The sequence below is a fragment of the Triturus cristatus genome, chromosome 7, assembly GCF_964204655.1.
Source record: "Triturus cristatus chromosome 7, aTriCri1.1, whole genome shotgun sequence".
In the NCBI taxonomy this organism is placed as follows: domain Eukaryota; kingdom Metazoa; phylum Chordata; class Amphibia; order Caudata; family Salamandridae; genus Triturus; species Triturus cristatus.
The window spans coordinates 413,231,222-413,258,932 of record NC_140590.1 but is presented as its reverse complement, the minus strand read 5'-3'; the positions used below and the strand labels follow the sequence as shown (position 1 = coordinate 413,258,932).

At 43.1% G+C, this 27,711-nt stretch overlaps 1 protein-coding gene across 3 annotated transcripts in view; it reads left to right on the top strand.

The window, feature by feature from the left end:
* The window catches only part of LOC146809824 (uncharacterized), a 387,952-nt gene that overhangs the window by 250,864 nt on the left and 109,377 nt on the right, over window positions 1-27,711 (top strand). Inside the window, exon 8 of one of the 3 annotated variants that reach the window (XM_085616680.1) lies at window positions 13,044-14,141. The exons of the other annotated variants lie outside the window; for them this stretch is intronic. Within the exon in view, the coding sequence (XP_085472806.1) occupies window positions 13,044-13,393 (350 nt within the window). The 3' untranslated portion in view covers window positions 13,394-14,141. Of the gene's footprint in view, window positions 1-13,043; window positions 14,142-27,711 lie in introns of those variants that run through there. 3 annotated transcript variants of the gene reach the window in all.

The following is a 27,711-nucleotide window of genomic DNA, read 5'->3' as shown; positions in this document are numbered from 1 at the left end:
GGAGGTTTTGGCTTTCCTGAGCCAAGGGGTTATGGCTTTGGCCCTAGAGAACCAGATAGGACTCGAATACCAAAAATACAGAGGCTACTGTCCTATTCTGGAACTTTGCTTACTGAACGCATTCCTTCACAAGAATTGTTTTTAATTGCTGCCTCTGGTGCAGGTTCTTGCTCCAGAGCTGGAAGACGGATGGTATCCTACTTGGAGGGAACATATTTTTGCATACCGATTCTCCAATCGCACAGGAGATATCTCCACTTTGTGGTGGTTGTTAACATCTTTGCGTCTTTGTGTGTTCATACCTCAACTGGTTTCTGAAAGCTCGCCATTACAACAACTAATTTGGATCACCTGCAAGCCATGATTTCCCTGACCCATGACCTGGAGATTTCTGTCAGTATCCCTAATTCGCATTTCCAGCCCTCCCGGTGCCTCCTCTTCATCGGAGTGGAGTTAGACATTGTCTACCTCAATACCTTCCCGCCTCTCCAATGAGTTCAGGACATTCACAATGTTTAATGAGGAAGCTTTTCTTGCTGTCCTGACAGTCCTGTACCTGTTGGCCCTTTTTGCCGCTTGCTGGTGGCTCGTCCAATAGCATATGCATGTACTGTAGTGGTGTTTCGGCTCTTCCAGTTGGTCTGGCATCAGAGAGTCCTCACAGACAACGTCTGGATTTCCTCCCATGGCTTGGGATGTGCAGTGGTGGCTTGTTATGGATCACATCACATGTGGGAAGCAGTTTTGTCCTTTTCGAACTGTGATCACAGTGGTGACTGAGGCATTGTCTCTAGGTTGGGACAGTCATCTCAATCCTTTAGAGGTTAAAGGGCTTTGGGCTCCCTGTGAGCCTAAGTATCATCACAACCTGCTCGAGCTATATATGATCAGCCTTGCCCTGAAGGCGTTTCTACCCTCCATCTGCAGTTGGTCGGTTCTGGTCCTGATGGACAATACAACTGTGCTCTAGTACACCAGCATAGCACGATGGCATAGGCTCATGTTCTTAAGTCTAGAGGCCCTGAGGCTGTGATCTTGGTCTCAGACTCGCAATGCCAGGCTGATGGTGAACCATCTGCAGGGCACCCTCAACTTAAGGGACAACTATTTCATTCTGCACCATTTTGCTGACCACAAGTTGGTTTGTTCTTCTAGAGATTGCCTATTTCATATATGTGCCTTCTACTCCTTTAGTGCTGTTTTTACCACTCACAAAAACAAGCACTGCATGTGGCTTGGTGCCCTGCAGTAATGTTATCCAGCTGAAGTAGGACGTCCAAACCCACTGCTTGTTTCCTCTGGTCCTTCAAGTTCTGAAGAATGTGCATTAAGATTGTGTACAGCTCCAGACTAGCCTCAGAAGTTGTGGTTCTCAGTTCTGCTGTACTTGTTCTTGCTCTTCTTCCACTTCTGTCAGGGTGCATCTGCCCAGAAAATGAGAGGCAGTAAAGCGACAATGGGGTGACCCTGTGTCCCTCAGAACCTGGGTATGTATATAATAGGCTACAATGGTTCTGTCGGGGAGAACCTAATTGCTTTGAAAAAATAAAATTGAAAGTTAAATTGAAGAGATCCTGGAAGTGTTGCTTGATACCTATTAAATAAGCATAACAAGTATAGCATTTACATTGGTTATATCATGAAACGTATATCAAATAGCGTTGGAACGCATATCAAATGACGTTGGAACACTGATTGAAGCAAAACACCTACAAGTATATGCTTTGCAAGAGACTGATCTTTTATATCAATTTAAGCTTGTCAATATTTACAAGTAATCAGATAGCTGTCAATACAAGAAATACTGAAAAGGGTGACGTGGTATGGTGACTTTAAGTGCCCAGTGATAGTGGTGCAGTGCATATATACATGGTGGTATTTTGTACAATTTATTTACACAAAGAATTAGAATGCGGCCAGAGCGAGGGTAGGCAATAACTATGGTGAACAGCAGGTTTGCTTATTGATTTGACACCCATGGATTTGATTGGTCTGAACCATCTATGTTCGTCGACGTTTCGACCCTGACAGAGCGTTATTGGAATGCCATGGCGGGTCTTCTTCAGGACAGCTCATATGCCTCGAACGGAAAATGCTACTTACCAGTATGAATCTGTTCTTGGCATGTAGAGCTGCAGAATTCATACGCCCACCCGCCTCCCCGGTACCTCTATCTGTTCCATGGTTATCTTACTTAGATACATTACCCATGGACATCTTTCTGTTTCTTACAAACTCCATCATTTCCCTTCATGGTGAAAAAAAATCTAAGGATGGAGTCGATGCTCATGCGCACTATCATCCAAAGGAGAAGTCACCTATCTCGTGACTACAAAGACTTCTTCCAAGACAACAACAAAGTGCAAACATCTGAGCCCAACACCAGATGGCAATCTATGCACAAGTATGAATTCTGCATACTGGTAAGTAGCATTTTCCTTTTATGTACTATATAATGAAATTATGGAGCGTACAATTGTTTATAGCTCGCTCTTGTGGGGAAAGATGAAATGTTTCCTATTTATTCCCTTTTTTTACCTGCTCAGAAAAAAAATCACAAAATATATATATATATATATATATATATATATATATTTGTTAGTCTCACCAGTCATTTACATGAACTCACTCAGACCCTACTAATGATCACATCTAACCCTATCAATTCAATATGCTACAACAAACTGGACTATATACTTGGAATGATCTACATGATAGCATAAGAATCATCTCAATAATCAACAATAACCTCCAACCTTGTGTTTCAGAGTACTATGATGCATGTTTTGAAGTACTTCAATGCCTCTTTAGGGGTAGTGCGCGTTATATACATGAAAATACAATACAATACATTACAATAGCCAATCATAACCTTTGCTTCAAAGACCCTCCAGATTGTGTGATCATAACATTGAGACTTTTACCAACCATGTAGTCACGTTTTGTTTGTTGTGAGTTTAGGTTTTGATTTTGGTTTGATTCATTCTAAGCCCGACTCTGTACATTTCTACGTTGCTGCTATTTCCTTTTTAGTACAGCTAGTCCATTCCTTTAGCCTTAACTTTTGAGCTTCTGTGGACAACACTCAATTGATCGTCTGAATAGACAGAGATAAGTATGATCTGTAAGAGCAACTCAAGGCCTTCATGCACACAGTGTCATGCTGGGAGAACAACAGTTCCTTAAGACTCAACACTGGTAAACCAAGTTGTTTATTTTTGGCAACGTTTCTGCTTGGGCCTCTTATTGGTGGCTAGAAAGGCTCAGCCTACTTCCTGCACCTGTGTCACCAGCACGCAATGTAGGCATGATCTACAATATCCTACTCTCGCTTAAAGATCACATTGACAAACTTTCCTCGTATTTTTTCTTTCTTCAGGGATCAAAAAATCAGTCCTTCTATCCTAATTTCACAAAACAGTAGTCGAAATGCTAATACTCACTTGTGCGTTCTACTATATTCTCTGTACATTAGTCTGTCAGCTTACATAATGGCAAATTGATATCATATTAATGATTTGGCAGTTCCCTTTAATCTTGAAGTAAAGTGACACGTTTGGAACTCGGTGCATCGCAGATCCTTGCACTAGCTTCCATTCCAGAAACGCAGTACATTTATATCCTGCTGCTTGTGCCTCAAAGCATTATCAAACTCGCTAGGTACATAATCTCTAACTTCACTCACTATCTTTCCATCACACATCTTGGTTCTGGCACAATGAATCTCTTGAGTATTCCCAAATTTCAACCCGTATTTTCTCTTTTTTTTTTTATTGAAATCCACAGCAAGAAGATACATAGAGATATCCATCTCTAATTATTAGAAACAATAACAGAGAACAAAGTCCTACATAATATAACATTACATCAAAATAGCTTAGACCAAAACAAATTTCATATGACCATAGCACGTTAATCTGCCATATAATCTCTCAAGGCCTCCCGAATCTGTAGCCCCAATTTTCTTTTTCTGGATCCTTTAACAGCATATAGACTATATTCCATATTAAAAATATTGAACAGCTTAGCTCGCCACATTTCAAAAGAAGGAACCTTTTGTTGTAGCCAGAAGGCCACTATTGATATCCGTGCCACCGCCATAGCCATAAAAATTCAGTAACAGTATTTATACATCGGTTTCCTCTGACACAGTTCTTCCTAAATCCCTAACGACAGCATAGATTGAGAGATTTTAGCAGGGGCCCCCGTGATCTCTGATAAAAATATTTCTATAGATTCTACCAAGGAGTTTAGAGCAGTACAAGCATAGAATACATGTAGAATATCTGCACTATCTGCTCCACACTGGAAACATTTTCCATCATGCTGGCCCCCCTACTTCATCATCTTGGCAGGAGTATGGTATAGATTAAATAGCATTTTATAGTGTTGACTTTTTAGATTATCTGCCATTAGAATCCTCAAAGACAGATCAATCGATTTCTCCAATGAGATTGCGGGATTTCCCAGCCAGGTTCCTCATTTAGTATTATACTTTTCCAAGTCGTCTGTTCTTCCCTCTAACAATATTTCGTATATTAGCCCAATATTTCCCTGTCGTCTAATAGTTTCTACAATTTTAAAAGTTGTGATAGAGATTGGATGTTTCCCTAAAAAGTCCCTTATTTGCAAAAACTTGAAGAATTGGGTTATAGCTAAATGATATTTATCCACCAGCTCTAAAAAGGAATATAGACTCCCATCAGCCTGATACATATCGCCCAATGGGATAATACCCTTCTCCCTCCAGATGGCAGCCACATGATCCCAAAAGATCGATGGTAGCAATCCAGTGGCATCCGTAGGTGTATAAAGAGAGAGTGCAGGAATTTTAAAGTTTCTCTGAACTGCGTTCCACACTTTGAACACAGCGTTTAGCACTTTAAAGCAGGTTCTTTTAAAATAGCTGCCATCCAATCTCTTAAACAAAAAATGCTTCACCTCAGGGCCCAGAATCATCTGGTAAATTGAGGGGGCTTCAGCTGTATTACTAACCTCTTCCCAAGTCAACAAAATATGTGCATTAACCAAAATACAAGCATAATAATAAAAGCAAAATCAGGTACAGACGACCATCCGCTTTCTCGAGAGAGGGTCATATATCGTGCAGATCTTTGCGGTTTCCCTGGAGCCCGCATATACCTAGCACAGAGTGATTGTAAATATTGAATCTGTTTAACTGATACCTCCAAAGGCACTGCCCTAAAAAAATACATAACTCGAGATAAAACATTCATCTTCAATACATTAGCTCTGCCTACTAATGACAAATGTAAATTCCCCCACCTCTCATGTGACCGTTTTACTCCCACAATAATATCGCCCCAATTAACCTCTACAATCTCTTTTACCGAGGTACGTATCTTAATACCAAGGTATGTAGCTTCACTAACCACTCTGGGATCGTTAGCCATTATTTGACTTGTACATAAGATTTGGGTTTTGGTTGTGTTCAATATATATCCTGATGCCTCCCCAAATTTCTGCGCCAGATATTCTATTTCAGGTACTGCTAGGCCAGGATTAGAGGTAACAATCGCAATGTCATCGGCGTATGCTAGTATACAAAAATGATCTTGACGCACAGTAAAAGGTATAATCTTTTTACTCCGTTCTAACATAATAATAAAAGGGTTAATATAAAGCGCAAATAAAAGGGGTGAACACAGGCAACCTTGTCGTGTGCCTCTAGAAATCGCAATAGTCTCAGAAGAGCGCCCCATTTAACATACTTTGGCCGTGGGGAGGTGATATATGGCCTGTAAGGCTTGAATATATCCCTGCCCAAACCCCATTTGTTGTAGGCCCCTCCATAAAAAATTCCAAGACACACGATCGAATGCTTTTTCAGCATCGAGTAAAACCAGCCTTAATTCTCTCGCTTCTACTCTGTCCACATGATCTACCATCCCCCTTCCTCACATAAAACCATGTTGTTTTAAAGATACTTAAGGTGTTATAACTTTTACCAACCGTGTGGCCAAGATTTTTGCATAGATTTTGCCATTAATTAAGAAGGGAAATTGGACCGTAGGACCCAGGTACCTCAGGCAGCTTCCCATTTTTCTTAAAAATACAGATATTGACCTCAGCCCAAGATCGCGGTATCTCCCCTTTATGTGCCATTTGAAAGACCTTAAGCATATCAAATTTAACATCTTGTAAAAAGGTTTTATAAAGGAAGTTTATCCAGTCCTGCAGCTTTCCCTATTGCAAGAGAACTGATAGCTTGTTCTAATTCCCCTAGCGTAATAGGCTCTTCTAGCATCTCGGCATCCGCCTGATCCAATTGGCCCCACAATGAGGTTAGAAGTCCGAGGTCCATCAAAGAATACCCATTGTCCTGCCCTGTATACAGTTCTGTATAAAAATCCCAAAAAACTTTGAGGATTTCCTGAGGGTCAAACACCATAACCCCGGACATATTTTTAATCCCAGTTATTCTTTGTTCAGCCTCCTTTATACGTAGTTTCTGGGCTAAACAACGTCCAGTGGCCTCCCCATATTCATGACACTCTTTTTTATAGGTTTGATATTTTAGGGCAATTTCTTTACTCCATTCTAAATTTATTTTAGCCTTAAACCTAGCTAAGTTATTCTTTAATGCTGCAGTATTATGTCCTGCAGCTAGTCCGTTAACCAATTCCTCTTCAGCGGTCTTCAGTTCATTATATAATACCTGCAATGCCAACTTAGCTACTTTTTGTTTATAAAACCCATAGCTCTGAGTTTCCCCTCTGAACCCGGCTTTGAATGTATCCCAGATAATCCCCCAAGACGCAGAGTGCCGATTGATCTGAAAGAACTCCTTTATCCAAGCCTTCATGTGCTCGATGAAAATATCACCCAGCAAATGCTTTCTATCAAACGTGAAAACTCTCGGGACTACACACCGCCCAAGTGCCGGAATTTCTGCTACCACTGGCGCATGATCCGATGTCACCCTTGGATATACACAAATTTTAAGCCCTGTGAATAATAGCGAGGATAGAAAACAATAATCAAGACGTACAAGCCTATTATGAGGATTTGAATAGAACGTATATCCTGGATCTTGCCTATGCAGGTTACTCTAGGCATCCATCAGCCCATGGTCAGTTAAGAGTTGACATAGAGCCTTACATACCCTAGGCTTCCTGCCTTTATAGTTCTGTCCACGATATTGGAAGTCTTCATAAGTCAAATTTATATTGAAGTCCCCACAAAGAAATAACGGGGTGGGCCATGTAGCAAGCTCGCCATTTAAATATTCCAGTATCGGGGCTTCGTCAAAGTTAGAGCCATATACTGTACATAGGGTAAATGTCACTTCCCCTACCCTACATTCCACAATAGCCCACCGTCCATACGTATCAGCCAATATACGTCCAGTTGTCTGGATAGAAGGTCTTGCTAAAATCGCAACCCCTCTAATCATGTTTGACTTCCGGGAGGTTACCAATACTGCATAGCCTAATTCTGAAAGAGTCTTCAGTTTCCCCCATGGAATGTGCGTCTCCTGTAAACAGACTACATCAGGCTGGATCACCCGTAGCTCTGTAGCCACCCTCTGCCTCTTATTATGGTAATTTAACCCACAAACATTCAGTGTACATATTCGAAGACCTAACTTCGCCATGTATTCCACATTAGTATTATCTTTTGTTCAGGACCATATATAAATGTTCTCGAGCCTCTATTCCTTTCTTTGCTGCTATAGATCATTTTCCTCCCACCCCCCACCATCCCCCTTCCGCCCACTGCTACCCTTCCCCCCTCCCCTACCAAGAGGCTTTAGGACTGCTAGTCCTAGCGATGACATGCTCCCACCACCCAAAAAGTGCCTCCCATACCCGTGTAATACCCCATGTGTAATAGCCAGTCCACAGTTTATCCGATTACGTATGATAGTAGGAAGAGAAAAATAGGCAAAAGAGAAAAACATCTAGCAAACACAAAAACATTCCACAATTCCTTACTTACTCTCTTTCCCCCTTATGCGTATAGAAATAGTGATGCTCATGGGGGTATAATTGTGATTGTGTCCCTTAATCCCTCGGACAACAATAAGACCAACCTGGCAAACTGCCTGGAAAAAGTCTCAGCGTGGATGGACGGCTCTTTCCTAAAACTGAATGCCGCTAAAACTGAATTGATGTTTTTGGGAAGTCTACCAACCTGGAGATCAGCACATTCCGGCCTAATTGTCTAGGTACCATGCCACCACCCAAAGAGCAAATAAGAAGTCTTGGGGTTTAGCTGGACCACAACCTGAACTTTAGGGAACAGGCGCGCAGGGTAGCAGGTAGCTTTTATGGCATCCTTAATATGATTAGAAAGATTCTACCGCTTCTGCCCTGCATCGCTAGGAAACTGCTGGTACAAGCCCTGGTCCTCTTGCGGCTCGATTACGCCAATGTGATGTATCTAGGCGCCCCCGGTTCTACCATCAAAAAACTTCAAATGGTCCAAAATTGTGCAACACGACTGCTTATGCAGGCTCATAATCGTGAATCCGCCAAGCCTCACATCACTTCCTGCATTGGCTGCCAGTGGCCGAGAGAATCCAATTTAAGGCCTTGTGCACTGCCCATAAGTCTCTTTCGGCTAGTGCTCCGCCGATTCTCCGCCCCATCATCCCCCCGTACCTTCCAAAAAGATCACTGCGCTCTGAGAAGAAACATCTCGCAATTGTTCCCAGAGTTAACCGGGTGCGGAGTGGTGGCCGGCTATTTTCCGCCATTGCGGCGAAATGTTGGAATCAGCTACCAGATCATATTCGGCTGGAGCCCAACCATCTATTGTTCCCGAAAACATCTGAAGACTCTGCTGTTTCCCTGAATCTCCTGACTTGTCTCGATTTGGGATCTGTCTCTAGCGCTGGGAGGCCTTTGGTAGCCATGCTCTTTATAAGTGTATATTCATTCATTCATAATACATCATAAGCAAATAAGAATAAAACACATAAACATAAATGTAAACAGATAGGCTCCGAAAAGATTGACCAAACTATCTACTAAGTCTCTTTAAGTCTCTTTCAGAGATTGCAAAACTTTTTTCGCTAACATCTCAGATGTAAAAAACCTGGTATTTTCTTAATAAACAATTTTCAGTTTCGCTGGGTTAAGTAAGAAAACTTGAGCCCCCTTAGCATGAAATGGGACAATAAGTTGACGAAGTTGCCAACGCTTTTCTACCGTCTGATGACAGTAATCTGGTCTGACAAAGAACTCCACCCCCTTCCCGGCTCTTTTTCTATCAGGCCGTGATAAATCAAATACAGCTTCATGTGCCAAAAAGTTATTACGCAAAATCAATTTAGCCCTAGGTTTAGTCACTGCTGTAGTTTGACCAGACCGGGTCCGAATGGTAAAGTGGAAACGATGTGCCCTCTGCACCTCTCTCTACCAGTCGCATTGAGATAGTTCAGGGAATGCCTGGGTAAATAGTTCAATAATAAATTTGCGTGGGTCCTGTCCTTCCAGACCCTCCGTAATCTGAAGGACTCTCAAATTATTTCGTCGGGACCTGTTCTCTTAGTCAGTGAGTTTCCACAGCGTGTCATCCTTCCGTGCTCACGGAGTCTCTGTCAGCGTTTTGTTGTGCTGCCAGCTCATCCTCCAGACATGAAATGCGTGCTTCTGCTTCCGTAATCCTTGTAGTAAACTCTGTACACGTTTTGGCAATGCGTCGTACAGAATTTTGCATTTTGCAACAGACATTTTGTGTCCTCTGGCTCTCTGCCCGTGTTTCCTCTCTGTGGGTCATTATCGTTTGATATATAAGAGCCAAAGATACCTCTTCTACTTGTTCTGTCGTTCTCTGTGCCACATAATCTGTCCGATCTATTTCATCAGGGGGTCTAATCTCTTTATTTAGCTCAGGTGAAAAAGAGTTAACTGTGTGCCTAAAATCCTCTGTCAGTACCCTATTCTTACATAATGTCTGAGGGCTGACCTCCGATGAGTCCCCTCCTGTGTCCTCTGGGGATATACTGCTGTGTTCACTCAACTCATCCCTTTGCCGGTTCATCTGTATCTTACCGTTTCCCAGCGCCTCATCACTGGATACATCTGAGTGATCAGATAATGAAAAAAACTTTTCTACTAAGTCCACCAATTTGGCCTCCTTAACTCCACTCAGCTGTTCTGCGCTTTTAACAATACCAATGCATCCAACAACGCTGCTTTCCTGAATATAAGTATTTACATTAGGAGTTATAGTTATATTTATATCAGGCCTCACAGGCATCCCAGGACCCAGCTCATCATTACTTGGTACTGTCCTGTCTGGTAGTACTTCTACAGGTTGTGTCATGCCGCTGCTATTGCCATTGCCCATATCATTATCCTTGTTATTACCTGGTGTAGGACAAAAGTCACTCAGAGCAGTAAATTGGGGGAGCAGGGGTGTACCAGAACCCTCCTCCACTGCCCCTTGCCCCCCTGGACAATCACCGACCTCCTCATACCTCAATGCCAGAGTGGGGGTTTCCATTTGGACGGTTTGAATCTGTTTTTTCCTGCCTTTTACCACCGAGAATAATTCAGGAATAGTTCGCTTACCGGAGCTGTTACTGGTGTCAATTCCATTTAATACAGGATCCTTGGGTGCGCCGGCAATGGTGCTGGCGCTGGTACCCATACTGGTAACACACTCCCCCTTGGTTGCTTTGCCGCTTACATTTGAGGCATTCTTGCCGCTTGGTGTCTCAGTGGTCTTTGCTGCCGCTGCGGCATCAGCCTGAGGCCGGGATTTCCGCCTTTTGGTGGCATCGTTGGCGTTCTCCAGATTCCTCCTCCCGAACCTCGAATCTTCTTGCCTGCAACTGTTGCAATCGGCGTCCCAGTCTCCACTGCCAGCCCCTTGCAGATACAATGTATCAAGTGCGAAGCCCACGGAGACACACACACCGAGCCAGGAATGCAGCCACAACAAAGCCCAGCATGCCGGTGAGTCGCAGCTGCGCTCAGGGCCCGTTCTCGAGCGATTTCAGAGCCCGCCTTCGTCCTCCTGCTTTCCACTACAATACAATCCTCTCACGGTTGTGGGATCATAGGAGCAGCCAGCTCACTCGTCAGAGCTGGTGGCCGCCATCTTGCCTCCCTGGCTACCCGTATTTTCTCAGTGATTACATTCAAAGCCTACAGCTCCTCCCGTCTAATCTTCCAGCTACGGGCAGTCATTGACTTTCTGTGAACTGTGAAATCTGCTTTTTTCTGGTAGAAGGGCACATTCTTTTAGAACTAGAGCATACTTTTATTCATTCATTTTTGTAAATCGGTATGTTCTCCCTTAAAGGCGTAGTTCATGAAAGTCAAGATGGCTGTGGATTCACCTTAATGACATTGGGAAGACATTGCAAAGTTTTGGACCTAGGAAGCTGAGAGACAAACCTCCAGGGCAAGTTCAGTTAATACTTGGTATCTGAAGCAACATGAGAGTGTAACGGTCTGAATATACTGTACTAAGAACACTGTTTATAAATATAGAAATGGTCAAGATCATGGAACACCAAATATATCATGCAGGGAACCTTAAAACGGACCCATCTTTATAATGTGGTAAAGGGCTCACTATTGGCCATGAAGTGCGATACAGATCCTAACTTAACACCTTTACAGGGATATAGTTGTCAGAAGCATGCTGGATCTTTTTGTTATGCATAAGTATGGCTATCTCCTCAGCCTTTGCATGTAGAACAACAGACGCTACCTGATTTAAACAAAACAATGGCTGACTACAATGAGTTTCCAGGGAAGTCCACATGCTGAATAGTTACAGTCTCCAAAAATAGAAAAAAGAAGCATGGTTGGGGGTCGGGGAATGGAGATGTAGTTGATTTTACCCTGCTACAATGATTTGTGATGAATGCTTAGGATGCACACACTAACAGAACTAGTGAATCAGTTATATTCCCTTCTCAATCAGCTGCCTTGTATGCTCAAGCATGGTCACGCCTGGAGCCAGATATTTAAGCCATTATCTCAGTTCGCATGAGTAGCCATTTTCCCTAAATGAAATTTTAAAAGGGCAGTCTGTGAGTCTGGCACTAGCCTCTTTATCTTATGGTATACTCAGTGTGGCATATGCCTCTTCCGCCATAGCTAAGCAAATCCTTGGAGCACCTTCTGCTTAACAGGAATCCTAAAAATGACACAAAAGTCAGTAGTCCCGTAGGCAGTACATGGGAAATGGATCTTCCTTGCAAATACCTCTCCTCAATTTACAAATATTGCGATCCTCTTCAACCTGTGTAATAAGCGTGCGCTTTCTCGTTTAAGGTACAGACGGCTTTTGTAGGTCCTTTGCAAAACAATATTTAGATGTCATCTATTATTTACATGAATATATCATTCTGAGTTAAGGTTGGCATGTGCACTTCCTTTGAGTTAGGTTTTTCATTTTACTTTTGACTGTCCACTACAGAAACTTTGAATTTGGGCAGTCTGTTTAAGGACTAAGTTTTGAAAAATGCCAGTTATTCAGTAAAGTAAACGTTTCTTTCTTTCTTTTTTTTCTTTTGGGTTCTTTTTTCTTTTTTTTAAAGGCTTATTTAATAACCAAGAATACAGTCTGATTAATCATATCTAGGCTCTGCAGCTTTGTCAGTGTCTCTGGTATTTCTTTCCATGTCTAAGTAGGAAGTAGCATCCCATTCATTTGACTGTTTACTCCCCAGCAGAGTTAACAAATGCAGCCAGTAAAGAAATTGTACTGCACTTTGTATGATGTTCACCCTCAGTTTTAGTGATTTGCCTAGAACTCATGCATGGTGCAGCATCCTTCCCTTTACCAGAGGCCATTTCATTTTCTACACAAAATTTGAAAATATTTTGTTAGTGCCCTAAAAAAGTGTGATCAAAATTTGCAAAAACCCTGTGACTTTAAATTCTGGGTAAACCACATAATTTTAGTAATGCTTATGGGCAACTGTTGTTTTACAGTGCCTTATGTTGTTCTTTATTTAAATAGTTTAAGATGAAGTTAATGAGAAGAAAAAAGACTGATTGTTTAAGTGTGGTTGTGTGTTGTTGCTCATAAATTGTTTTAATACTTTGCAGGGACCTCTTTGCATATGGAAGAAGAGGAGGAGGTGGTCCAGGAAGAAATCGAAGAAGAGGATGTGCCTGAAAGCCCATCTGGCAAACAACAGCATCATATAGATGAAATAAATAAAAGTGATTCTGGGATTATAGGATACCTTGACAATGCTCAAAAACATATAGGCAGCAACTCTACTGCTAAAGAATTTCAATACCGTGCAGCAGAACATAAGAAAAAGAGTCCACTGATGCCGAAGCTTGTCATTTTGGAGAAGCCGAGAAAAGAAAAGAGACTGCGATTACAGGAACAACTTTTCACTTTGAAATTAAGTCCAAAATACAACCACACAAATCCACAACTTTGTTAAAACCACAAGAAGATCTAACTAGAGACTCGTCTTTGCAAAAAGGATACACTGAGAGTGAAGGCATTCTTCAACTAGTCGAGAAGTTGGAGGTTTTTGTGGACCTTCAACATAAACAATATGAAACCCTTAAATGCAGTGTTAGGCAGATGAATGTGCACTTACGCCATCAAACGAGGTCACTAGTAAAAATCAGCACATCAATTCAGAAACAAACCTCAGCAATCAACCGACTTCCATGTGCTCAACTGTCTAGTGCAGCAAATATTGAGACTTTAGCTGCAAATATGCTGCAAACCAATGCAAGCTTGGTGGAGGGTAATGCTGCTCTCAACAAGACTCTTCAAGGGGCTTTAGACATGCTGCAGATGGTCATTAAAGCCCACTGCCAGCAGCAAAGCTCAGACACAGCTAATAGTAGCATAGGTACATCAACCAATGTTAGACCCACACCAACAGATATCTCCTCTCCGCTGAGGTTGAGGAGATTTCTGTCTGGGGAACCAAAATGGAAGAATCAAGCATACATAAAAAACTGGAGAAGAGAATGAGAAGCAGTAGAGTAGAGATAATACCTGTTTAAGTGTCTCTTATGTTTGATGAAGGGTTTAACAATTTTCAGAACTACTTTATATTGTGTATAAACCGCTCTATACAATGTTTGTTGTTTCTCTCCACTCAGGTTCTGCACTAAAGGGCATTTTTCTGGTGAAGAAAAGCACACAATTAAAAGTGTGGCTAAATCATAAAAGTGTGGCCAAATCATAACAATGTTTTTCCTAGGTGTATTTTCTATTGAGGCATTGAATTGGTTTTTATAGAGCATTGAGTCAGAAGTAGGTTGTAACCATTTGAAACAATGTGCGCTGGTTGAATGATTCTGTTGAATGTTGTATTTCTCATTGATGGTAACAGCTGTTAACAGGCTAGAGAGTATTGCAGACTATTTGTTCATCCGTTACTTACTGAATGCATAGTTCATCCATTGCAAGAGTGCTTCTAGCGAAACAATGGCCTAATCCCCAGTGTGAACCTTTTGCGGAGGAGTAAGAAACAAGAAAGAATGTCGATTTAAACATGTGGTCAAAGCCCAGGAATGTCACCAGCACACTCAATGGACCACTTGTGTATCACGTTTAGGGAAACTAGTAAAAATCACTTAGATTATGGCCTGAATTCAGCACCTTTTGGTCTTGAGAAAGTCAATAGCATTCATCCTTAAGATTGTAGCTCTATTTCTGAAATGTATCAGAACTAGAGACACATAATTTATTCAAAGTAATACATTATACATGAATGAAGCCATTAAATATGATGTCAGGTTGAAAATCTACGATTGGCTGCTACAAAATAGACAATGTAAGACACACTAATCAAGCTTCTGTGAACTCTTGGTGGATACTAATATGAAGTAGAATGCAGGACTATCACATTTCCCACAGAAAAATATTCAGTTTTAGAAGAAAATATCTCTTTTTGGACTTAAAATTCTGTAATGTAACTTTACTCATATGACCGGTCAGAAACTATTTTAAATTGAATAATTTAATTAATTTTACAATTTAAAATGTTGTTATAGATACCAACAAATGAAGATTAAAAAGGTAATTATTTGAGAAATATAGCTGTTGGTTGGACTATAATACACAGAAATCTTAAAAAACAGCCATTAATCTGCACCACAGTTGCCTAATCAAAGAGCACAATTGAATGAATCCATTAAGTTTGTTTATCTTCATTATTATTATTATTATTATTAATTTGCCCCCTTTAAATAGAGATTGCATCTTCTGATGGATACATTTAACCATAGATTCCTCATTTTGTGACGTGTCAGACTGGATCATGAAACTCAAATGTAGTTCTCCTGCATGCCTGTTGGTGACGCTGGGCAGCTGTGCACTAATGTTGTTCCGCATTAGAAGTGATAAGCGGTATCACATAAAAGTGCCACACAGGTGCGCCAACATCAGTTCCTTTCCATCTGGGCCTCCAGACGCAGATCTGTAGCTCTCATCTATGATCAGTAATATTCTCCAAAATTACGTTTTTTTTACTTCTGTGCATGGAAATAGATCACCTCCTAAAACAACAGGGTTAAAACTTTGTAGAGATTGTTGCAAACAGATATCTGTGACAGATCCCCGCAAAGGTATGTCTGGGGTCAGACCATGCCTCCAGGGTCTGCCACAACGTGTACAGATGATTCCGAAGGCCATAAGGTACCGCAAGGCAGAACTTTTTATCGCCAGCAGCGGAAGAGTTTGCTCCATGGCTGGTTCAGCAGAAAGTTCCACTCTTGAGGTCATTTCTGCTGCAGATCCATGTCACAGCTGAAGTCTTCAGGTAAGTCTAAAAAGAAGCACAAATAGTCAAAACAAAATGTCCCCTTCCCGCTACTCTCGAACTGCGAGGGCATCAACTGCCAATCAGTCTTGCTCCAAAACTCCTGAAGAGCTGATTAACAGTTTGGACCTGACGCAATCTGAATTTCCAGGTCTCTTTGTGACTTTGCAGCAAATAGAGGAAATTAGGGAGGCTATGCAGTGCATGTTTTGTACACTTGTAGCTTCCTCAGTCACTCCTGCAGGACAAGGATCTGCTGAAGTCTCCAGTGTGGGTCCTGCCGACAGGTTCACTGTCACAGCTATCTGTGCCTCTTAAATCCACTTCAGTTTAATGCTGGCTTCGATGCCAACTTCGGTTTCGGTGCCACTTCATGCGCCGGTTCCTTTTATCATGGACACTGCTGGCACCATAAGAGGGCCTGTTAACTTGAATGGTCTCCGACTCTGAGCCAGCTTTGACTCAACGTTGATCCGATCCCACTGGAATGCAGCATGTAGCCAGTCCTTCGGACTACAAAACCTAGGACTACAATACTTTGCCTTTACAATGCAGCAGAGCTCATACACTAATCAGCTTTTGATCAGATCCAGACAACAATGACTATGAGGAGGGGGCGAATTCTCCCAACAATACGATGAGAACAGTTGGTAAGCTGAATTACAGGGCGCCACTCGTCTGAGCACTTCCCTAGATCCTGTAATGTCTCTCCCCGGTCTTGCTACTGAGGAGAGTGGCTCTTTTGTTATGGTCGTGAGGCTGACTGCAGAGGTCCTTAACCTACAGCTCCCTATGATGGAGGTGAAAACTAATTTTCTGACAGAGATTCTACAGCTTGGCCAGGCACCTAATGAACACTTTAACACTCAATTAGACCTTAACCGATACCTTCTTAGACATCTGGGCAAACCCATGCTCTGGGCTGCCTGTCAACAGTCATCGCTGGCAACAGTCCGAAGCGAGCTCCTGATGTGATTCATTCACCTTTAAAATTCTTCTTGCCAACAACTCCCGGGTCAATCACACGCCTTGGGCCAATAACACGCCGCAGAACACGGACTGATTAAGGCTTCACTCCCTTGTTTTTGACTCTCGTGATAATTGTCAATACAATGCCCCTGCCAACACGGACGTTCTCCCGTAATTTGGGGCTCCTCGACCATCTGTGCAGGTCTTGGATTCTACCACTACGGTCCCGCGTAATCTTACGTGCTCGCACTTTGTCCTGATGATGATCTTGACTTACTAAGATCGAAACGCCGTCGACCACAATTTCAAAGTTCCCTTAACATTGTCTAAACCAATTGGGTTCTTTTGACCTGTTTCTCAATGCGATGAAATGTTTTTATTGTCACTAAGCACTTCACTTCACGCACCCTCACTTTTGTATGTGTGAGCACTATATATACAATATACACTTTCTTAAAATGCAAAAATAGTAGGAATGGAAGCGACTCCATTTTATGATGTTAAATAAAATGTGATGCCTTCCTCCACTCCCCTGTGTCCTTGCATACGTTTCATATTTGGATCTAATTAAGTTCTACATATCACCAATACTATTGAATTATTTATTTAAATCAATAACTGTAGCTCCGCTACATGAGGATCTCTGACCTCACCAGACCATTGTCCTTTTGAACTACCAGTGGGCACAGCAGCAGGCTAGCCTACCAAAATACATCCGCGTTTTGGAGAAGACATTTATGAACTAGACCCGAAGATATCAGGTATCAGAGCGCTTTACATGAGCACCAGTTTTGTTACAGATGGAAACATTCATTTTTGTGAGGCATGGGGAGATCACAGGATGTTGAGTGTCATTGCCGAGACTCAAACCCAGTCCCCAGCTTCAAAGTCAACCGCTCTAGCCGTAAGGCTACATCCTCTCCCCAGACATGCAAAAGATCTGCAGTGGTGGCTGCTATACCTTACCAGTAGCGGACCACTCGCCTTACCCCACCTAGAGCTGACGGTGGTCACAGATGCTGCACTACTGGGCTGGGGAGCCCAGCTGGGAGAGGTGGAGATTAGAAGATTGTGGTCTTGGGCAGAAACTCTCCTTCACATCAATTTTCTGGAGCAGCGGCAAACTGCTTGCTATTAAAGACTTCCAACCATCCATCAAGGGGAGGCTAATACAGGTTCTCACAAACCACACTTCCACCATGTGGTACCACAGCAAGCTGGGTGGAGTGGGGTCTTGGGTCCTGTGCCAGGAGGCTCTATGCTTTTGGAAGTGGCTGACTTGCTAGGGCATATTTCTCTGGTCATGAACCACCTGGCAGGATCTCTTAATGCCAGATGGACAAGCTCAGTCACTGATCTTTAGTTGATCGCGAATTACGTCCGAAGGTGGCGCATGGTGTTTTCCAGCAATGGAGAGATCCCTCGCTCGATCTTTTATTGACTGTCGGGAATCCCCTTTGTCAGCACTTTTGTCCGCTAGAGCTCAGGTTCTATTTCAAAGATGCATTCTGCTAAAAAAAAAACCTTTATAAAAAAAAAACGCATTCTGCCTAGAATGTAGCTCAGGACTCCAGTATGTCTTTACGCCTCTAGTACTTTTGGCTTGAGGAGATCAGGCCCGACCAAGCCCAAATCATGCTGGTGGCTACTGATTGGGCCAGAAGGGTGTGGTACCCGGAACTCATGGGCATGGACATCTGACCTTTGATAAAGCTGCCACTTTGAAAGGCTCTGCTGTTGCAGCAATAGAGCAGGGTGTCCACTCTCTGCACCTCCATGCCTGGAGATTGTCATTATACCAGGCACTGAGACAAGTGTGTGGCTTGGTGCTGTGCCCGTCGGATTAACCCATCAAAAGCTAAGCTGTTTGAAATTTTGTTGCTTGTTTTATCATTGACTCACCAAGGACTTGCATTGGGCAGAGAATATTTGCCGGCTCTCCCGACTTTGTTGAGGTTGCCAGATCAGCCTTCTTTGTTTAAATCACCTGTTGTGATGAGATTTCTTAAAGATTTACAAAACGTTTCCACCAATGTCCTTTCTTATACCACGTTGGGACTTAAATTAGGTTCTCGCTTTTCTAATGTGTACTCCATTTAAGCGAATGCACAGCTGTCCACTGTATTCCTAACCCCCAAAACAGTCTTTCTGGTAGTGGTCACCTCAACTCATCGTGTGAGTGAGCTGCAAGCTCTCTCGGGCCAGCTGCCTTATAGGAGACAATGCTGGAAATTTGAAATAAAGCTGCATTTCTGCCAAAGAAAGTAGCACCTGGGCACGTTGGTCAGGCTGTCAACCTTCTGTCTTTCTTTGCCCTGCCTCTCCCCTGCAAAAGAGGACAAGTGACTCCATTGTATGAATCCTAAGAGAGCCCTTAGTTGCTACATGGATGGTACCAAGGATCATCAGGTGGCTGATCAACTCTTTGTGGACTTCTAAGAAACAAGAAAGGGCTCTACTACTTGAGCATCAGTGCACATGAAATCGAAGCACTATGGCCTTGACATCCAGGTCTTTTGGGATGGGTATTTTGTCCATTCATTCTAGCAGGACTTTTTCGTTTGAGGTATTCAATAGACCCAACATCGAGGAATGTCCTGCTTTTAATGTGTATTCACAAGATGAAGAACCTGAAGGTAGATGCACACATCAGAGCAACTTACATACCTTCAGTAATTCTTTTTCCTATGGATACTGTATCTAACAGCATATTCCGAGCCGACCCTTCCTCCTCCCTGTTTTCTATCATGGACTCTTTTTCCATCTGAAAAGTGCCCAGCCTACAAATCTGCACACAGTTCAAGCCAATTTCCCAATTGGCTTTGCGTCTGAGAGCTTGGACAAGCCTTAGAAAATAACAAACGTTAGTGTGTCTCGGTGGTGCTTGTATACGGCCCTACTCATCACTTCCAGAGCAGAATGACTTTGGTGCAAAGCCACACCACGCTACCTACTAGCACACAGGAGTACTGCTTTCGAGTTTCCAGATCCTATCTAACACCTAGAGGAATGCTCACAAGGTGAGAAATCTGTGGTTGGATAGATATCCACCAGAAAGAATGTTACCCAGGGTGAGTAACTAGTTCACAAGGATAATTTAAATACAAATGGATTTATTTTTAAATGATACTTTGTAAGAGTAACCCATGGCATGAACATAATAAGTAGATACCTTACTCTGCTCCTACCCTTATAAACCAACACCATGGGGCATATGCTAACTCTCTAAACTATTTTCAAGCCCTCCAGAAGATCTTGGGGGCTTTTATTTTAACTTCGAATTCAAACAGTAACCTAATCTCTGTTCCTCCAACTGTTCATTAATTGCAATAGTTAGAAGCAGCTGCTCTCTTACCTTCGAAAGATAACATTTTGAATTCTGTTTCTAATCTCATCACCACATATGGAAGACCCAAAAATGATCTGTTGAGGCACAGTTATGTTTACAGATACGGGGGATATTATATTTCAGAATGAGTGATTAAAAGCCTGAAAAAGGGGAGAAGACATATAGAAAATTAAGACAGATACATTTATCAAATGGCGCACATGCCTTATGTGAAGACATTAAGAAACAAGACGTAATCTTTTGGTCAAAATTGACTCAGTTAAGGGCTACACTGAGGCACCAGACACGCACAACCTGTGACAACTGTTTTCTACAGCTTTAGTAAGAAAAGTGTGAAAACATAAACTGTAGGGAGAGGTGGAGGAGCAGGATGCGACTTCTCAGTATGTTTCTTTGGAACTAGTTTGGGTTTTACTTGTTTCTGCTTATATTTATTGAGTGACCCATTTGCCTTTTGAGTCTTGCATTAAAAATGCTTGCTCTGATTGAATAATAGGTTGTCAAACATTAAGCGTTGTCGCAATGTATGTCTTGGGTGATAACTTAGTGTTATTTGACTTTCCTTGTACTTAATTAGGTTTAGCCTATATTTTAAAACAATCACTGAAGTTCCCTTGAGTTGTCGGATAGTAGTTCACATAACTAGCTGAACCATGAAAATGGCCAAGGTTATATTTCTTGCCCGAAGTCTTTTTTTGTGTTGTGAAGAATGAAATCCTGTGTGTTCATTTTGCAATACCTGCTGCACAGGTTTAGCCTTCTCCAATATATGTAATGTTTTGATTTTCAAGTCCTTTGCTCACAATGAGATCCTCTTGACAGTTTGCCCCAAAATACTGGATTCAATGTAAACTGTGTTAAGCTTAATTCCTGATAGACCTAGCACCAAGTGTTTACTAGGATACCTTTCTATTGGCAAATCTGCACAATTCAATCATTCTTGGATGTTCTTACTTGGGAAAGGGCTCCCCCCAAAGCTCTTATAACATTTCTCTGTTTAACTGAAGACGTTTGATCTGCAGATAAGTGCAAAAAGATCAAACACTCACTTTTTTTGTTAGGTTCTTTTTTGACGAGTGACTCAAACTGCTTCTGAGTAATGTACTTCTTGCTGGAACATCATATGATTTGTTTCTATTTCCCCTTGAATTTGGGGGTGTGGGGAATATGTGTGGAGAATGTGGTGTGGCAGAGGGCTAGGAAGTTATAGTTGTTCAAACTGGACACTGAGATCTGACAAATCCCATGAGAGACTGGAACTCTTATTGTAGTGGATAAATATGCAGTAATGAAGTTCTTAATTTAATTATGTTTCTGTACTTGAATAATGGACCCTGGAATTTTGGGATAAATATTAGAATTCTGTGTATGCCAAGAGTCACCAAATATGTCCTTATTGTCTCCAAGCTCCTCGAAGGGCAAAAACAGAGTTTAACTTAGGATATCCCAGATGATTAATATAGATGTCCTTGAATAGGTTTAGCATTAACCATAGCCTCAATTTGTGCCCTGACCACAGTTTGGCAGGGTCCCTTACAGAAGGAGCTGGGTTTTAAATACTACAATAACTTTGGTGCCTGGGGCTTGATATTAAGTATGTATGATTTAATTGAATTGAGTTAATAGGGAAACTGTAGGGAACCAAATCTGTGCTCACGGATTTAAAGAGTATTTCTAGAACTCCTACTTTACTAGATTACCTTTTTACTTCTTTTTTTGTAAACCACATTAGGTAATATCTATCCCTCATCGTCTATCGTCTATCCAAACCGCTAAGACAGAATCCTGCTCAAAGTCTCCTCTGTCTATTCTTGTTTTTACATGGATGAGGGTTTAAAAAGTCTATTGATTTCTACATGAGCAACTCCAACGTTAAAAATAATTCTCTTACTGCAAAAGAGAAAAACAAAAACGTGATGGGTTCAATGCTTGATTTAATTTTAATCATGTTATTACGCCGGCCACATTCCGGTCCATCATTTTTTCCTCCACTATACTTCTCCAGACAGATATGTCCTGGCCCAGCTGACGTTAGCCATCTTAAAATATGACTTCTGGTTCCTAAATCCAAGTTTTCATTAAGGTTATATACAGTGTAGATTTAGTCATCTTGATTACAAGCCTAATATTGAGCGAGCTTAGTTTGAACCTTTTGTTCTCTCTCTCTTTCCTGGATTCTGTATCACTGGCTACAGTGGAGAGGAGCTTAGAAGAGCGCAATGCGGCAGGTACTCTTTTTTTTGTCGTCTGCGCGTCCAACGCTCCCCCCCCTCTTCTGCCTGCCACTCTTCTGAGACGCTGACTGCTACTTATTATCTTGAGGTAATAGTAGTGCTGCATACACTCCAGGGTTGAAAACTAGTCTGCACTATAGACAGAATAGTCCTTATTACAGAGGATTACAACTCACACAGGCACATCTTCCTAGTCTAATATAAAGTGTGGGTCGAAATGCGATGATAAACATTTTTGTAGATGCAAGGCACTCTAACTTTTTTGCCTTTTATCTCTGTACATACCTTTTGTTTGCAGGGATAGTTTGGTAAGGAGGTAATTGATTAAGGGCCTGTAGTTATGTGTAAAGGATTAGGGATATATATGTGTCTGTGTGTGTATGCTTATAAGCACTTATACATATGTTCGAGGCATATGAGCTGCAGATCACACACTTAGGATAAGATCGCCATCTGGTGTTGGGCTCGGATGATTGCAGGTTGTTGTTGTCTTCGGAAGAAGCCCGTTTGGTCATGAGATAGGTGACTCCTCCTCTGGACAACAGTGCGCATGGGCATCCACTCCATCCTCAGATTGTTTTTTCCGCCATTGGGTTCGGATGAACTTTTCCGCTCCGGCTGAAAACTTTAAAAACAAGCTTCTCGAAGCGAAATTTTCACTTTACTCGACAACGACCACTCATCGGACCGGTTCCGGATACGGCGCATGGAAAGGACGCCTTTTAAAAATGCCCCCAATGTGGAGCAAAGTTCCAGCACAGTGACCACCACCAGGTTTGCAACCTGTGCCTCTCGCCGGAACACGACGAGTCCAGCTGTCCTGCCTGCGCCGCATTCAGATCCAAGAATACTATCCGGGATCGAAGAGCTCAACGCCATATCATGGCCAGACCGGCTCTGGAATCAGAGGACATCTTTGACGAGGGCCCTGATGTCCCGGAAGAAGATTCAGAGGAACTCCAGATTATATCTGAAGCAGAGGACTCCGAAGACCCCATTACTCCTGGGCAGCGCGTGAGTACCTTGACCCCTACCCTCACCCCTCCAAAAAAGGCACCGGTCAAGACTTCGGCAGCTGGCCCCAGTCGAGACCGAAAACAATCTTCAGAAGCCCCGCCTTCTAGCCTGGCTCAGAAGAAATACAAGCCTTCCAGTGGTTCGGGCCCGAGTGAACCACATATTGCTATACCCCCACCACCTTCGGCACCGAAGACGCAAGACCTCTCGGCACCGAAGCAGACACTAAGGCCCATTGCCAAACCGGCATCGAAAGCTCCCAAGCTTAAAGATCCCGTTTCGGCTCCGAAACCATCTTCGGCACCGAAAACACCATCGGCACCGAAAACATCATCGCCACCGAAAACTTTACCTGCACCGAAAACTTTACCAGCACCGAAAACTTCATCAGTACCGGCACAACCAGCTAAGGGCCATACTGGAAAAGAGACTGCCGATCATCCAAAACATAGATCGGAACCCAAAAAATCGCCATTAAAGCCAACTACTGAGGATCATGAGCTTTTCCACCCTGATCCCACGCAAAGGAAAATTTATATTAATCCTAAAACTGGACATGTCACGGCTGTGACATTTAAAAAGAGCAAGCTGGACTCAACACCTTCTCCAGCTCCTAAAAAGGCAAAGGACTCAGCCACTTCGCCCATTTGTCCCTCTTCTCCTACCCCACCCCCCTCTCTCCACCTCCTTTACCTCTACCATCTCCTGCACATATACCACCTCCACAGGATGATGATGATATCTTAGGGGGAGGGGGTAATCCGGATGATCTTTATGATCCTAATGATCCTTTCACTAATCCGGACGACTGGGCATACACACCACTTGATGTTCCTGATAATACTCCATACCCTTCAAAGCCCTCACCCCCGATGACCACCTAGGGTTTGGGCAACTCCTCCACAGGGCAGCACTTTATCATGGCGTCACCTTACATTCAGATGCGCCTGAATATAATAATAATAATAATAAAGGAGCTTGTAAAGCGCATGGTGACGCCATCCCGGCGTGTCCCCGCGCTGTGGAGAAAAGTCAGAGCCAAGAGAGGGTAATTAAGAAGAAAACAGATAGGTTTTTAAAAGTTTTCTAAACAAGGGCTCTGAATCCGCTAGCCTGATATTCATGGGGAGAGAATTCCATTCTTTGGCAGCCATAACACGAAAAGAACATCCGCCCATTCTGGCTTTCTTGACGCGGGGAATTTTAAGCAAACCAGTTCCCCCAGAGCGGAGAATTCTATTAGGCTCGTATGGGATAGCCAGATCTGTCATATAAAGGGGAGCTTTGTGTGAGATAATCCTATAGCACATTAAAAGAGCTTTAAATAGGACTCTCTTTTTTATGGGGAGCCAATGCAGCGTGGCTAGGGCTGGCATAGAGGCTGATCTTTTCGGAAGTCTAAGGACTAGGCGTGCTGCTGTGTTTTGGAGTACTTGAAGTCTCCTGAAGTTTTTTTGTGTGATTCCGAGCAAAAGCACATTGCCATAGTCTATCCTCGAGGTCACTAGAGCATGGGTCATAGTGCGCCTGGCTTCCAGAGGGAGAAGGTCAAGGGTACGGTTCAAGGTCTTCATTACCCCGAAGCATTTCCCAACCACTTTGTGTACATGGTTATCATAAGAGAGTCTGGGATCAACCCAGATCCCCAGATTCTTAGCTGCTTTACAGGGAGTGGGTAGCAGTCCCAAACATGATGGCCACCACTCCTTGGTCCAGCTAGCATCCCTTCCTCCAATTACCAGAACCTCCGTTTTAGAGCCATTTAGCTTCAGGCAGTGCTGGGTCATCCAGCCTGCCAGAGCCTGCATGCAAGTTTTAAAATTGTTAGCATCAGTGGAGGGTACTTGAGACAGGGAAAGGAGGAGTTGGGTATCGTCGGCATATGAGACTAATTCAATGCCGTACGATTCAACCACTTCCGCCAAGGGGGCCATGTAGAGATTAAACAGGGTGGGGCTCAGGGCGGAGCCCTGAGGTACCCCCTGTTCTAAAGCTATGCTATTAGAGCGATGCATGCCTCTCTGAACCTGGAAGCAGCGGTTGGTGAGAAAGGCTTTAAGCCAGCCCAGTGCCTCCTGGGTGACCCCGGCTTTGTTCAGACACTGCAGCAAGATGGAATGTGCCACAGTGTCGAACGCGGCACTAAGGTCAAGCATAATCAAGAAGAAGATTTCTTGCTTGACACGTTTGAACAGTCTCAAAAAACTTCAAATCTTACCTATGATCAAGGGGGTCATAAAGCACGCACCAGAGGTCTTTAAAGACCCTGTACGCACTAGGGTACTTAACCCCAGAATTGAAAAGAAATATAGACCTGCCCCAGAGGACCCTGCTTACATTAAAGGACAGCTCCCTCTAGACTCTTTAGTGGTTTCCAACGTCAGGAAGCGGGCTAACTCCCAAACAACCGGAGACACACCGCCCACAGACAAAGAGTCTAAGTTATTAGAGGCCTCAGGTAAAAGGGTTGCAACACAAGCAGCTAACCATTGGCGTATTGCCAACACACAAGCCCTGCTGGCACGCTATGACAGGGCTCATTATGATCAATTGGAAGGCCTTTTACAGCACTTACTAGATCAGTATAAGTCCCAGGCCAATGACCTCATCCAAGAAGGAAAGCTCATATCCAATGCATCAATTAAATGTGCACTAGACGCTGCGGACACTGCCTCTAGGGCAATCAACACCAGTGTCCTTCTTAGACGCCATGCATGGCTACGTATTTCAGGCTTCAAGCCAGAAGTACAAACTACAATATTAAATCACCCATTCAACCAAGAACAGTTATTTGGGCCAGCAGTAGATACTGCATTAGAAAAAATGAAGAAGGATACCGAGACTGCTAAGTCAATGGGAGCATTACAGTCTCCACAAACACGTGGGTCCTTTCGACGCTCCTTCTATAGCGGAGCCTCCAAAAATACTGGAACAGACACCTCCTCAAATTTCAAAACCTCTACGCAAACATCCCCCAATAGAGGATATTTTCAAGGAGGATATAGGGGAAACAATACTAAAGGGAAAGGTCGAGGTAATGCCAACACTCGTACCTCCCCCACCACTAAACAATGACTTTCCTCCACTCCCCCCAGACCATTCCACTCCAGTCGGGGGAAGACTCACACAATTCCTGCATGTCTGGAACTCCATTACTACAGACAAGTGGGTAAGACAAATTATCCAATCTGGTTACTGCCTACCACTCACAAATACCCCACCCAACATACCCCCCCAGACATCGTCCAATGTCACAAGAACATCTTACACTCCTCAAGCAAGAAGTTCTTTCCTTACTTCAAAAACGTGCAATAGAGCCAGTTCCACTCCAACATCAGGGCACCGGAGTATACTCTCTATACTTCCTAATCCCCAAAAAGGGCGAGACGTTAAGACCCTTACTCGACCTCCGACTACTCAATCAGTATATTCACTCGGATCATTTCCATATGATCACTCTTCAACAAGTGCTCCCACTACTACAACCAGGCGATTTCCTTGCCACACTAGACCTCAAGGACGCCTATTTTCACATTCCCATGCACCCTGCTCACAGGAAGTACCTAAGATTTGTGGTGGACGGACAGCACTATCAGTTTACTGTCCTCCCATTCGGAGTGACCACTGCGCCCAGAGTCTTTACAAAATGCCTAGCAGTAGTAGCAGCACATCTCAGGAGACAACAAATTCATGTCTTCCCTTATCTCGACGATTGGCTCATAAAAGCCAATTCATTCAGCAAATGCGTTCTAGATACTCACCAAACTATCCAAATCTTACACAACCTGGGATTTACCATCAATTATCCCAAATCTCAACTACATCCCTCCCACATACATCAATATCTGGGAGCTACCATAAATACCTCCAAAGCCATAGCTTACCCCAGCCCAACCAGGATAGCCAACATACAAGCTCTCATCTTAAAATCCAAACCCCAAAACTCTCTTCCATCCAGAGTGTTCATGCAACTATTAGGCATGATGGCCTCATGTGTCTTCATTGTTCCTTACGCACGACTTCAAATGCGTCCCTTACAAGAGTGTCTTGCACGTCAGTGGAATCAGGCTCACGAACAACTCTCCGATCTGGTGTTGGTGGACAGCCGCTCCCATCGCTCACTAACATGGTGGAACACCATAAACCTGTCCAAAGGGAGAAAGTTCCTAGAGCCTCTTCCACAGATAGTGCTGACAACCGACGCATCTCTTACAGGGTGGGGAGCCCATCTCCTAGGACACACCACTCAGGGCAAATGGACCACCCAACAAAAACTGCTCCATATCAATTACCTAGAACTTCTAGCGGTGTTCCTGGCGTTGAAGTCATTCCAACCCCATCTAAAGAACAAGGCTGTCCTAATCCGGACGGACAACATGACAGCCATGTATTACATACAAAAACAG